General features: G+C 47.4%; 1 protein-coding gene and 1 long non-coding RNA gene across 4 annotated transcripts; one reads left to right on the top strand and one right to left on the bottom strand.

Annotated features, from left to right (window-relative positions):
• Positions 1-364: 364 nt before the first annotated feature.
• itih5 (inter-alpha-trypsin inhibitor heavy chain 5) lies at positions 365-13,489 on the bottom strand. Of its 2 annotated transcripts, XM_044108741.1 has the most exons (15): positions 12,580-13,489; positions 12,461-12,505; positions 11,255-11,418; positions 10,756-10,857; positions 9,338-9,573; positions 8,972-9,141; positions 8,768-8,884; positions 7,111-7,282; positions 6,681-6,990; positions 4,000-4,661; positions 3,381-3,434; positions 2,704-2,820; positions 2,027-2,404; positions 801-833; positions 365-770 (listed from the first exon to the last, which is right to left on the bottom strand). In XM_044108741.1, exons 1-15 carry the CDS (start codon positions 12,676-12,678, stop codon positions 547-549), a joined length of 2,883 nt encoding a protein of 960 aa, XP_043964676.1. In that variant the 5' UTR covers positions 12,679-13,489; the 3' UTR covers positions 365-546. The 2 variants fall into 2 exon arrangements, with proteins under 2 accessions (XP_043964676.1, XP_043964675.1); XM_044108740.1 differs by having other exon boundaries at positions 365-833.
• Positions 847-4,058, top strand: LOC122826631. Of its 2 annotated transcripts, none has more exons than XR_006369833.1 (3): positions 847-1,191; positions 1,298-1,383; positions 3,963-4,058. It is a non-coding gene; the product is annotated as an uncharacterized LOC122826631 (long non-coding RNA). The 2 variants fall into 2 exon arrangements; XR_006369832.1 differs by having other exon boundaries at positions 3,966-4,053.
• Positions 13,490-13,574: the final 85 nt, after the last annotated feature.

The following is a 13,574-nucleotide window of genomic DNA, read 5'->3' as shown; positions in this document are numbered from 1 at the left end:
CTGCAGCGCCTGTGTGGGCGGGGCCTGTGATGCAGCTGTGTGGGCGGGGCCTGTGATGCAGCTGTGTGGGCGGGGCCTGTGATGCAGCTGTGTGGGCGGGGCATGCGGTGCAGCTGTGTGGGCGGGGCCTGCGGTGCAACTGTGTGGGCGGAGCCTGCAGCGCGCCTGTGTGGGCGGGGCCTGTGATGCAGCTGTGTGGGCGGGGCCTGTGATGCAGCTGTGTGGGCGGGGCATGCGGTGCAGCTGTGTGGGCGGGGCCTGCGGTGCAACTGTGTGGGCGGAGCCTGCGGTGCAGCTGTAAGTTAATGAGGCCAGGTAGCAAACAGCTGTTACACTTGAGAGAAATTTAACAAATGAGTCTAAGACTATTTTAAAGGTTTTATTCACTTCAACATGGAAAACATTAAACATCATAAAGCATTTAATTTCATTAGAAATAGTAGAAAAAAGACATACAGGTACAAAGCTGACGTCATTAAGTTATATTTTAACCTTAGTTAAATCAGATAATAATAATAATAATAATAATAATAATAATGACAGTATTCATGCGTTGTTGGTGTTTCCGGTATCGAACAGGTGAGCCGTGACGTAATCCTTGTACCAGCCGTCGATCAGCTTCTCTGCGTTGTTCCGGGCAAACCAGCAGTCCACGCTCTGTTTCCCGCCGTAGATCCGCCTGCTCTTCCGAACCACCGGTACCGACCGCTCCTTCACCTTCAGGAATGCGGACTGGTTCAAGTCTCCCGCATCGCCCGGCGCGGGAAGCGCGGGAAGCGGCGCGGGAAGCGCGGGAAGCGGCGCCACGCCCACTTCTTCATACAGGAACTGACCTGGAGCCAGGAAGAAACCGTCAGGTTCACTTCCTGCTTCTGCAGTTTTATCTGCGTCTGAAACTAAAACGATTCAGTTTAAATCAGATTTCTTTACTTTGATTCTTAATTGGGGTTCAGCAGAGTAGGAATGAGCCGTTAGCATCATATCTGCAGTAGAGGGAAGTCAGTTTGTAATTGAGAAATTCTCCTTATTTAATGCATAGCTCTGGATTTTTGCTTTTGTTGGATGTTTATAAGGAGTTCATATCTTACCTGAAGTAGATAGATGACATTTTCATTTAGTGTAAATCCAGATCAGTTAGTGCTGGAGGATGTAGCTAGGCTAGCTAGCATGTAGCCCCACAAAGGCTAAAGGGTAAGTTAAGATCTACCACCTTAAAGCAGCACAGTTTATGTAGTTTCATGTTTTTATTTGAATCTTACTAAAGTTTCTGAAAACATGTAAAATGTTCTGTTTTCAGGAAGATTGTTGGTGGTGCACCGCCTCCACTGTGAGTTTATCCTGTCTGGAGCTTCAGCCTGATCTGACAGAAAGTTTTTACTGCAGGTAAGATATGAACCAGACCAAGTCTGAGCTTGTTTTTAGTTACATCTACATATTTCAGGTTTTATTATTTACCATCTGAAAATGAACAGATCATAACGATGAGGACAGTAGAAAATCTAGCAGGTTGTGACTGGAAACTGCAGCTAATGTTAGCATAGCATTAGCTTAACCTCAACATTACTATCCAACGTCTGATGGGTTTTATTCCTTCTGCATGTTTACATGTTTTGTAGTTTATATTTGTGATGATTTGTTTATCTGTGAGCAGAAACTGTTGAATTATGAAGACCAGATGGAACTGTTGGGACACTGCAGGGCAGGGGGCCCAAAGTGTGGCCAATGGGCCATTTGTGGCCCTTCAAATGATGTTGTTTGGCCCCTGAATGCAAATCACGAATGCTCAAATTTTATCTAACAGTTTAAAACCTTTTTTATGTTTTGGATCTTCAGTAATATATTGTTGAGAAGGTAAAACTTAAAATAAAATTTACTACATCCTTCTGCCAGTAGTTTGGGTAAAAAGTTTGGACACGTCTTCTGTCCTCCAACCGTCTGAAACTCGGTTTGAACTTCAGCTGCTCTGTGATTGGCTGACTCCTGTTTGCGGCAGCAGCCAATCAGACAGCAGCTTGTTGGGACGTACCCAGCAGGCCGTGGCAGCGCGGTGAAAGCCCGGCGCTGTTGCCGATGTAGAACCCCAGGTGGTCCCTCTGGTAGGGGCTGGCGTTTTTGTACCGGTGCAGCAGGATGACGAAGCTGATGTTTCCTCCCACTGTCACCGTCACATTGGCCCCGCCCACCACGGCGACGGACAGCTGGTCGCCTTCCACGGCCGCGGTGGCATGGCAGGGCAGTACGATGCGGTCCCGCCCGTCCAGGATGACCTTAGTGGGGGTCACTTCGATGTAGGTCCGGCGCGGGCGATCCATCACCACGGCGACGCTGCTGAAGTACGTCCGCTGCTTCTTATGGCTGCCAGGGGGCGCCGGAGCGCCGACCAGCCGGCCGTTCACCGTCACACCTGCAAAAGTCAAAGAGCCAAAGAGCTAATCCCACCTGAGGTTGGGAATCTCTCCGTCATCTCAGGTTGTGGCTTAAAGGGGCGGCGTCATGTAAAATAGATTTATTGTTTTTTAGTTTTTCATCATGTAAAACAAACTTTGTCATGCTATAAAATGTCACTGTGTGCCTGGAAGCAGACGCTGCTGGCCCTGTGGGGGCGAGAGTGGAGCCTGGTGGCCCGCCAGGCTGATGATCTGCTGGAGGAAACCTGAAAAAGAATCAGGGACTGAGATCAGCCCTGAGGCTCAGGGGACTCACCAGAATACTGGTGGTCAGAAACCAGACGCAGGACGTCTCCAGGCTCTCCGTTGATGTTGAAGCAAACGGTTAGCTTACTGAGAGGGAACTCCACCACGAAGTGAGGGTCGCCGTCCGCTGAGAGAGAGCAGCACAACCAGGAATGAGGGATCACTGAAGAGATTTACATTCATTTCAGATTTTCTCCTTGATAGGAAGGAAAACTAGTTAGGCCAATACGTATTTCAGCATTTTCTTTCTAACAGATCGGACGCTCTATGGATAAATGTGTGAGGGTCTGCTGTTGTCTTTAATCTCATTAGTTTTCAGTTAATTTATGTTAGAAATGTCAGTAAAGTGTTCATTTAGTAGCCTGCTGTTTCTGCTGTCTGGATTGTTTTTGGTTTTTGTCTTGGGGATGTTTTAAAAGTTGCTGCAGCTAAATGAGATTACAGAGCGACCCTAATGACAGGGGCATCAGGCCGTATCTGCCCCTGATGCCCCCTCTCTTTACTGAAACACAAACATCCAGGATCGGCTGCTTAAGTACAACGCAGAGCTGCTGCTGGCGTTTCAATTAGAGCTTTTCAGAGGAAAGCCAGGCTGATCAAAGCTAAAGGCTGAATGACAGGCCTGGAGGCCGAGGCGCTTCAGTCTGCTGAAGTTCACTCAGGCAGCCAGCGAACGTCACGACCTACCTGAGGTTTTGGAGATGGTGATGGATTTCCTGACCGGTCCGCTCTCAGCTTTTCCTGCAGACAAATTTATTCAGAAAGTGTCAAATACTTAAGATATAATAATTTATAAACAATAATCTGGGAGCAGAAAGGATTCAAAGAAAGAATATACAAGAATAATGAAAAAGAACTAATGCAGGATGTTCATCTGCTAAATAGTTTATTTTTTGAATTTTTAAAAAGGTTTTGTCAAACATTTAGCAGATAGTTTTTCATACATGAACATTAATACTTAATGCTCCATCTGGTTAAAGTTTTCCAAATGAAGCAAATGCAGAACGTTCTGGTTCAGCTTTAAAACAGATCTACTGAATAATTCCTGCTAAATGTATTTCAAATGAAAATAAAGAACCAAATATGAAACCCTGAGGAACCTCGCAGGTTAAATGAGCTCTTCTAGAAAACCTTTGACCTTTAAGTCAGAGGAAACCTCTAACACTTGTGAATAATTTGACATTATTTATTGGTTTGGTTTGTAGTGACCCGGCTTCCTGCTGGCAGAAACTGGATCTGCTGTGAATTATTCTCTGATGTTTCCCTCAGCAGAATCCCGTCTGATGGATCTGGTGTGAAGCCTCACCCGTCCGGCTGCTCAGAGAGGAAACCGGGCCTCCCAGGTTCCCGTCTGGTTTCTGTGGCAGCTCGTCGTCCGCAGCCGGCAGCTCATTGGCCGGTGAGGCGGCATCAGGTGTGGGCGGGGCCATGGAGGCCTGGCTCAGGGGGCGGGGCCGGTCCAGCACCATGTGCGTGAGCGGCGTGAGGAAGCGGAAGGTGAGGGACAGGTTGGTGGCCTGCTGGGTTAGCTCCTCCCTCTCCCTGCTGGAGCGGCTGCGCAGCCGCGCCCGCAGCCCCTCCTTCACGCTGAGGAAACCCCAAACACGCCGCACAAAGTCTGCAGCCACTGAACCCAGGGAGCTCCCCAACCCCTCCGTGACCCCTGACCCCACCGCCTTGGCTCCAGCGTCCACCGCCGCAGTCGCCGCCTTCACGTGTCTCTCCGTCTCCGCCTGCAGGCGGCGCAGCGGCACGTCCGTCTCCATGGTGATGAGCCGGTCGTTGTTGCTGGCGGTGACCTGAACGTGGAGCGACTCGGCGCTGCGGTCGGTCAGCTTCCCGGCCACCACGATCTCCGAGCCGTTGAAGTAGTTGGTGAAGAGGCTCTGGGTGACGTAGCCGACCGAGTTCTGGGTGTAGTTGACCCGGATGTCGGACAGAAGCGGCGTTCCGATCTCATTGTAGAACCTGGAGAGGAACAGAGGTGGTGAAGGAGGTAAAACCTCCCCAAGCTCACTCTTGGAGGTCACCATAGCAACCAGTAGAGTCTCCATAGCAACCATTAACTAACTGGTTGTCGAGGTGCCATTTGACCCACCATCACAAAAGTAAAAACATGAAAGTTACTGAGCTTTCTGAAGTTTTCCTGGTTCATCCGGGTCCAAACGTTCTCAGTCGTTTTGGAAACTAGAAGGACTTTAATGGTTTACTGCTGATCTAACAAAAACACATTTCCCAGGTCCACAAGCAGCTCTGGTCTGCCGGAAGAGCGCCTCCCTTTGGTCAGATTTGGTAAAGCTGGAGAAATGATGTAACAGAAACATGGAGGGGATTTAAAAAACCAGCAGCAGCAAATCTGGCAAACATTTAATAGTATCATCAACTATCCAGGTGTTTCTACCTCGTCGGCCATGTTTGTTTAGGTCTTTAGCTCTAAAGACCTAAAATCCTGAGTGTTGAGCTTCTCCTGCTGTCTCCACATCACACTCTCTACAACTGAAGCTGCTGGATGTTGGATCATCATGTGGGGAACCCGGCGTGTCTGAGCTGCCAAGTCTCCGGAGAAGGAGGCGTCATGGCGAGCTGCTCAGCCAATCAGAATCACTCTAAACATGAACCTCTCCTGGTTGGGTCAGTTTTCCCATCACTATTCAGACATGGAATCACTGAAGATAAACCTTGAAGTCCTTAAAGTCTTTAGACTCAGCAGAAATACTTTGGTATTTCAGAGATCGGACGCCTGCAGCCAGGTTTGGTTGGACGTTTTGAAGGACCAGCAGCAAAGCGGTTATTTGAGTCTAAGCTGGATGTTTGTGTGGTTGCAGCTTCCATCATCAGTGGATCGTCTCCATCCGGACTGAAGCCTCCCGTCTAACCTGCCGGCTCTTTAAGCCGCTCACAATGACAGCATGAATGTGAACTGAGTAGGAGCGCGTCCTGTCAGCTCAGCAAGCCGGCAGCTGTTTGTTCAAGCCGGAGCGGCTCTGTTATCAGAGTCTATCCGTTAACCCCGCACACACACTCAAGACGCAGGCTGCACAACACACACACATTCCTGAGCGACTGAACCAACACCTGCAGCAGGTCAGAGAGGACGGCCTGCTGCTGCAGCTGATTACAGGTCTGCTGTCAGCCTGAGAGACGGACAAACGGACGGACAGCTCCGACAAACACAGTCTGGACAAGGATCATATCTGGATCACAATGTCTGGAAACTACATCAGTTCAACGTTCCTGCTTGAGAGGAAAGACTTTAATCCTGATATTTGAGAAAAACTCTGACTAAATTCACATATTTGCTGATTCATATTCCAACCTTTCAGCTTCCCACCCATTTATCTAACCAGTTAGTTTCTCTTCAGAAATTAGCATGATGATCAATTAAAGAGAAAGATGACAATGAAAGCCATATTCTGGATTCTCCTTCCACTAAACTTTCATTTACCTGCTTGGAAGCAACAACCAGCTTCTTCAGCAGTAACTTCTGTGGCTTCATTAAAATCATTCTGGGTCAAAGCCAGACTTTACACAGCTTTTCCTGTTGCCATGACAACCCGTCATGACCTAATCTGACCAGTGAAACGGACCCGTCGCTGAATGGCTCCGCCATTGTTGACCTCTGTCACACTAACCCAGAGTCGTTCTGTTCCCAGTTCAGACCAGATACTGACCAGTTTAGAACCAGTATCAGACTGGTTTGGCTACGTTCAGCCTAAACATTCTCCATAAAACACAGAGTGGAAACGATGTGGAGGAAAGAAATAAAGTTTATCAGTGGAGACAGGAAGGATGAAAGTTTCTGATGGCTAAAGAAAAACTCCCAGGTTTAGAAAGTGAAGATTTGTGTTGGGAAAGTTTTGGAAACGAGTAGGAAGGTAAAGCTGGGTGTCATCTGCGTAGCAGTGGATTTGGACCCATTCAGGCTGGAACCTGCGTCTGAACCAGCAGCTGAGACTTTGTGTCCAGAGGAAAGCCGTAAAGCGTTACCCTTTCAACATAGCACTGGCGTCGGCCTCCTCGCTGATGCGTCTCGTCATCCCGCAGTTCTCCAGAGCCATGCGCTCCAGCAGCCGGTAGTCCACATCGTTCCCAATCCCGATGGTGAAGATGCAGAACTTTTCCTGCACGGCGGAGCGAGTGTTTCCCAAGATGGAGGCGGACTGAGTCTCTCCTATCGTAGGCCGGCCGTCCGTCAGAAAGATGATGAGGGAGACGCTGTTGGGTCCGGTGTTGGGGTCCGACAGGTAATCCCGAAGCAGAGCAGATCCGGTCTGGATGGCTCCGTCAATGTTTGTGCCTGAAGGGAAGAAACTAAAATCAAGGCTTGATGGAAAAACCTTTTATTGGCTTCTGCTGCTGGATTGAGCTAACATTGAGACAAGATCTAAATGCAGCTGAAGAGGCCTGAGCGTCTCACCGCCGTTGGGAATCAGCGTGTAGATGAACTTCTTGGCGTCTCGGATGTTCAGCGGCGTCGCCGGCACCAAAGCGTCCGGCTGCCAAACCTTGACCCTGTTGGAGAAGCTGATGAAGTTGAAGTGGTCAGCAGGTCTCAGGTCCCTCAGGATGGTGAACAGAGCATCTTTTGTCTGTAAACATCACAGGAAATGACAGGTTAGTCTGTGCAGAAGTTTTAAACCATCCCTCATCTTCTAAAACCTCTTCGATGTTTCAGTTTGTCGTTGTGATTTCCAGAGGAGACTGAATCAAATCCTGAGGCGGTAAAATATTCCTACCCCTACTTCCTGTTATCAGCAGTGTTTACAGCTTTATGGCCCTCCCTTTGACTAGGACATCTCATTGATACTGCGCATGTGAGAGAGCAGCTGCAGTCATAAACATGGCCATCTGGTTAGAAAGCTTTCAGGAAGTCCATTAAAATCTCGGTAGTCCTCTCTCTCCTCTGTGGGCGGGCGATTTAATTTGGGGTTGGGGTCCTAAAATGACAATCTGACCCCAGCTGAAGCCGTCCATTGTTAAGCATCAAAACATGCTTGTTCTGTTCCCGCGCGGGGCTGGGGGCGGACCACGGGGTCAAGGGTCGAGGGTGTTGTTGTCCACAAAGCTCCGTCGCCATGGAGACGGTGACTTTCTGCTGTACTTTTCCACTTTGCTTTGTTGCTTTAAGTCTGTTTCTGTAGTTTGTGAGCTGGAGGCTGGCGGGGTTACGGCGCTGCGTTCCTCACATCGATACTCCAGCGAGGGAGGAGGCGATGCAGCCTGTCATCAGTTCCTCCCACTCAAATGGAAAAAGGGCTGAGGATGATTTCATATCTGCTGAAATCCCAATATGAATGGATTTGCTGAGAGTTTGTGCAGAAGTTCAGACTGAAAGCAGGAAGCAGATCTCCATGTTGGATAGTTGGTATAAAACTAGAACTGCAAACTTTCTGGAGTTTCTGGAAAGCTGTCAGCCTGCGCAGCAGATCACAGCAGATCTCAGCTGATCACAGCAGATCTCAGCTGATCACAACTGAATCTCCTGAGATCTGCTGGAAATCATTACCGCCGGTTCTACCAGAATTTATCAGTAAATCCCATTAACACACTGATAAAATATCAATATATAGCAAATTCAACTTTCTAAAATTAAATAATATTGGATATTTTTTCACACTGATGTTGATAATTTTATGATTTTTAAACATTTTTCGTTTTGTTAGTGGAGCTAATTTAGAAATATTTGCAAGAGATTTTGCGATATGATGATAAATGTGACATTTTGTTACTTGCCATATTGGTCATGGACTAGAATTTGAGGCAGCAGAGTAGTAGAAGGGAAAAAATACTGCCACCTGCAGGCTGGAGTCAGCATGACGCAAAGCCAATGTTTTTTAGTGCAGAAGATTGTAGTGATCTGTTGATTTTGTAACGAACTGGAGGGACAGATTGATGTAAATGAGATAAAAACGGATGTGATGATATTTAATATTTAAGCTAGCGGTTCTGTTTGAAGGCATGGTGGCTGATTGGCCCCTAAGCGTTCAATTTGACGGTCCATAACGTCGCCGTAGTTCAGTGGAGTCGTCCAGGTAGACAGTACAAACCGTCGTCCAATCAGAGCGCTGCTTTACCTGCCTCATCTTCTTCCCCAGCATGGAGGCGCTGCTGTCGATCACAAACACGACGTTCTTGGGAACGACCGGCAGATCTTTGGGAGCAAAGTAGTGGACGAAGTGTCCGTTCAAAACCTGGAATCAGAATAAATCCGAACTTTGCAGCAGCATGAAGCACAACGTGAGGTTGGAGGACAGTGAGCGACACGCAGGACGTCTCACCTGGATGTCTCCGATCCCGGCGTCCCGCTGGACGTCGTACCGGATCACGAAGTCTCCCAGGACCCCGCTGGTGGAGATCTTGGCCTGCTGGACGATGTTGGGGCTGAAGGTGACCTTCCAGACGTTGTTTTCGTTGGTGACTGCAGTCGTGATGGGAACCTCGGACTTGGCTGGACCACAGAGACAGGAAGTGTGTCATGGTTTAACTGGATCAGAACCAGAACCCTGGGATGGATGGACTGGTTGTGTGTTTGGAGTCTCTGGGTTGTTGACTGAGGGGAATTCGGTTTGCTCATTGGCGTGAGCCACACTTTGAGCTTCTGTTCCCATCCCGACTCCTGATGCGATTTAAAGTAGAACTCAAACCTGTGACCTTTTCGCTGCGGAGCGGCAGAACCTCCAGGTCCAGGATGGGCGCGTGGTCCACGATGGTGACGTCCAGGCTGAGGCGGCTGACCAGCTGCAGAGGCCTGAGGCTGGTGACCAGCTCGTAGCTTCCCAGTCGCCGCTGCAGAAGCTCCTCGTACATCAGCAGGAAGACGGCCCGGTTCCGACCCGGTATGCTAACCGTGGTCCGGAACAACTCCACCTCCGACTCTGAGCTGCACAATGAAAGAGAAAGACGAAATACTCAACAGTCCCTCCTTTGGCAAAGAGATCAGAACCCAGAACCGGTACTGATGAGTACCTGGTGTTTTAGTTCTTTACCCAAAATGTTTTAGCAAACATTCAGAATCAGAACTTTACTTCCTGAAAGGTACCGAACATTTCTGGTACCAATAAGAAACAAGATCCATCCGGCGCCACAAACCAGCAATGAAGCTGAAGGTCTGAAGGACAGAAGATCGTCTGAAAGAGAATCCATGAAACCCGGAGATTCCCAGACCAGAGTCTGCTGCACGTTACTGGTTCTGGTTACACGTTACTGGTTCTGGTTTAAACGTTACTGGTTCTGGTTTACACGTTACTGGTTCTGGTTTACACGTTACTGGTTCTGGTTAAACGTTACTGGTTCTGGTTAAACGTTACTGGTTCTGGTTAAACGTTAGTTAGTGGTACTAGTCAACGGTAATAGTTAGTGGTACTGGCTATTGGTACTAGTTAGTGACATTAGTTAGTGGTACTAGTTAGTGATATTAGTTAGTGGCACTGGCTATTGGTACTGGTTAGTGACATTAGTTAGTGGTACTGGCTATTGGTACTGGTTAGTGACATTAGTTAGTGATATTAGTTAGTGGCACTGGCTATTGGTACTGGTTAGTGACATTAGTTAGTGGTACTAGTTAGTGATATTAGTTAGTGGCACTGGCTATTGGTACTGGTTAGTGACATTAGTTAGTGGTACTGGCTATTGGTACTGGTTAGTGGTACTAGTTAGTGATATTAGTTAGTGGTACTGGCTGGGAAATGTAGAAGGATGTTCTGCCATGTTGGATTCGAAGCTCCTCTGGATGTTTGGGTAACGTCAAAGCAAAGCCAGAAACATTTGGAGGATTATTTCACTCTGCAGCATATTTAAACAAACCTCTCTCTGTTTCCATGGAAATTACATGATGTCATTTCCTCCATGACAGCTGGGGTCAGAGGTCGCTATGAAGGGCTGCACACTGCCTAAAGAGTTTTATTCTGAAAATTACTGCTAGGAGGCTGTAGCTGGACGGGGGCGTGGCCACACACACACACACACACACACACACACAGACACACACACACACACACACACACACACACCCAGACACACACACACACCGACACACACACACACACTCAAAGGGTTTTCCTACCTCGTGTCACTCGACTCTCTGTTCTTGGCTTTGTCGTTTCTCGGTTTGGCTCCCTTTTCCTTCGGCCTGACTTCGCTCTGGTAGACACGCCCTCCGATGATCCTGGTTCAAGGAGGTCAAAGGTCAAGCCTTAGAGCACCACACACATTCAGCACCACTATTGTCAGAGCTCAACTGGGTTTTTCTTCAACAAAGGAGCCAGAAAATGCTGTCAGTACGTATTCAGAGGTTTCCTGCACATGAATGAACAGATCTGCGCTTGTCTCAACTCTGTTATAAAAATGTTAAACTTTCTGCCTGAAATCTCCATGGCAACGAAGATAGGAGGGGCGACTGTAGCCACCAGATTCAGTTTGGGATCTGAAACTCCAGATAAACCGGTTCCTGATCTGGATTCAGGTTTAGTTCAGATGGTAAATCTAGATGATCCCAAAGTGATTTTGGGGTTTTCTCTTGCTGCTGATCTGGATGGGCTCCAGGTGAGGCTGCAGGTTCTTACATGGTGAAGTTGGAGACGTAGGCCGCAGCAGGGATCTGGATCTGGAAGACGGCTTCAGCCGCAGCGGCGTGTCGGTTCAGCATGGAGCAGAACACCGCCGTGAAGGCGTAGCGCGAGATGACGCTGGTCTTGATGGACAGTTCCTGGATGTGAGGTTTGTTCTCCTGACAGAGAGAAATGTGACGACAAAATGTGGCAACGGCCAAATCCAGAACCAAAGTCAAAGTCTTTGTTTCTGTCATTCGTTGGGATTTTATGTCACAGCAGCAGAAAGCAGTGAAGGAACTGATTTATGGTTTCTGACATTTTTACTTTAAAAATCTGAAAAGTGTGGAGTGTATGTTACTGACTGAATCTCCTCCAGAGAACATCTGACATCATCAGTTTCAAATCCGTAGCACTGATTGTCTGTGGGATTCAGGTCTGGACTTTGACTAGGCAATTCTAACGCCTGAGTCTGCTGCATGTTCAGGGTGGAAGGTGACCTTTGACCCCAGTCTCTGGACTTCTGCAGGTTTCCCTCCTGATTTTAGCTTCATGGGCCTACTTCCCTGTACCACAGCATGATGCTGCCACCACCATGTTTCATGGATTATAATTATTTCACTCTAAATGTATCCAGTAAATAAATACAGAGTGACATAACCATGTGCCTTTTTAAATGGATTTATTGTTTTAATTTCAAAAGTTATTTTTAATTATTTAATGGAATATTAAGTCATTTTATAACATATTCACATTTAATTTTCTCATTTAGTTTTTTTGCTGCTTTGGTGCTCCATACAGCTCAGCAGTCGCGTCATGATGACTCTTTAGAGCCCCACTTTGGGAACCCGTTCTAAAGAACCTCTGAACTGGAACTGGATTATACTTCAGGGTATCAGAGGAAACGGCTTTTTACATTTTTAGCTGTAAAAATGTTTCAGAATAATAAAAACATCGAAATGTTCAACCAGGAAGCGAATAACGGGAGTTTACGGTTCATCCGGTTTTCCTCAGAATCGATCATCCTCATCTCCGCTGCAGCAGGAATCTGCAGCGGTTCCAACATTACAGAACCTCCTGGCAGATCTCCTGCGGTCCACGCCCAAAGCGCGCAGGGATCTTTAACTAGGTCACCGATCTGGAGTTTAAAAGTCACTAAAACCCAAAAGCTTCCGAAAGCTTCCTGAACTCTGGGTTGTTTTGGATGGGAAGACTTCCTACCTTGAGCAGAATGGTTTTCACCTGCCGCGGGACTCTGCGCGGCTCCTGCAGACACAAACACGCTCAGAATGAGAAGTTCAGCAAGAAGCTGCACACTGCGCTGCAGCAGCTCCTCTTACCAGGTCCAGGTCAAAATCTCCCCAGTCTGGATCCGGATCCTCCTGCAGCCGGAAGCCCGGGCTGCAGCTGAGCAGCAGAACCAGCAGCAGCAGCAGCATCTTATCTGCAGGTTAGCCTGTCAGAAACTGGAATGCTCCATGACTCCCAGTGTTCCCAGTCCGGGTCTGACTGAGCGGGAGAAATCCGCCCACCAGGAGGAAGATGAAGCTGCTGCTGGTTTTTCCTCTTCTCCTCCCGATGAAGGAACCATCCAGTAACCCGGAACTTCCTCCATAAACACCTAAATCTGCGTTTCTCTTCTTTTAAAGACCCGAATTTTCTCAATGGGCCACTTTTCTCCACCAGGGGGCAGAAGATTTAGAAAAAAGTTGAGATGTAGTCTGTGTCTGGTTCTGAGTCGGTTCGGGTTTGTTCTGGATTTAAAACCCGGATGTTGAATGTTTTGGTCACATTGTCTCATTCTGACCTCCATCTATCGGTTTATTATTATTTAGTGCTACGTTTATGAATTATTCAGATAAATACTGATTAATTTTATTGAATACCTGAAAACTTCCTGTTCCATCCGGATTGTTCTGGTGGTTCTGGTCCATGTTTGATTCTGGTTTCGTGTTGAGCAAATCTTCCCAAATATTAAATCTGATATAGAAAAAATAGGATTAATAATAAAAATAAGACCCCAGTTCAAACCTGTGTACGCAGGAGTCGCCCCCTGTTGGTAGATGTTGTTTAACGCATGATATTGTGAGCTGGAGTCATTTTTCTTATTTGTGAACAGAAACTCATCAAGTATTTTTGCTTAGTTTCTGGTGCAAATATGTTGGTACTCCAGAAATGAGATAAAACTGACTGATGGGTAACTTTTCAACAGAAACTTGTTTTAAACAGATGAATATTTTAATACTTAAGTCCTACTTTCACTGGCAGATTATTTTACTTGTTACAAGTGAAATAATTCTTCACTTCAGCTCCTATATTTTGCTGAAAAGTTACT

This window comes from Gambusia affinis, linkage group LG23 (assembly GCF_019740435.1).
Source record: "Gambusia affinis linkage group LG23, SWU_Gaff_1.0, whole genome shotgun sequence".
Lineage (NCBI taxonomy): Eukaryota > Metazoa > Chordata > Actinopteri > Cyprinodontiformes > Poeciliidae > Gambusia > Gambusia affinis.
Note: the sequence above shows the minus strand (reverse complement) of the source record. Positions and strands in the feature narration are given on the sequence as shown.

Excerpts from the sequence above, each read along its gene's own strand:
- itih5 (XM_044108740.1), bottom strand. The coding sequence starts at position 12,678 with ATGCTGCTGCTGCTGCTGGTTCTGCTGCTCAGCTGCAGCCCGGGCTTC. Across the intron at positions 7,283-8,767 it reads TGGGGAAGAAGATGAGGCAG|ACAAAAGATGCTCTGTTCAC; the intron begins GTAAAGCAGCGC and ends TGATGTTTACAG. Across the intron at positions 2,405-2,703 it reads TTCTGACCACCAGTATTCTG|GTGTGACGGTGAACGGCCGG; the intron begins GTGAGTCCCCTG and ends TGACTTTTGCAG.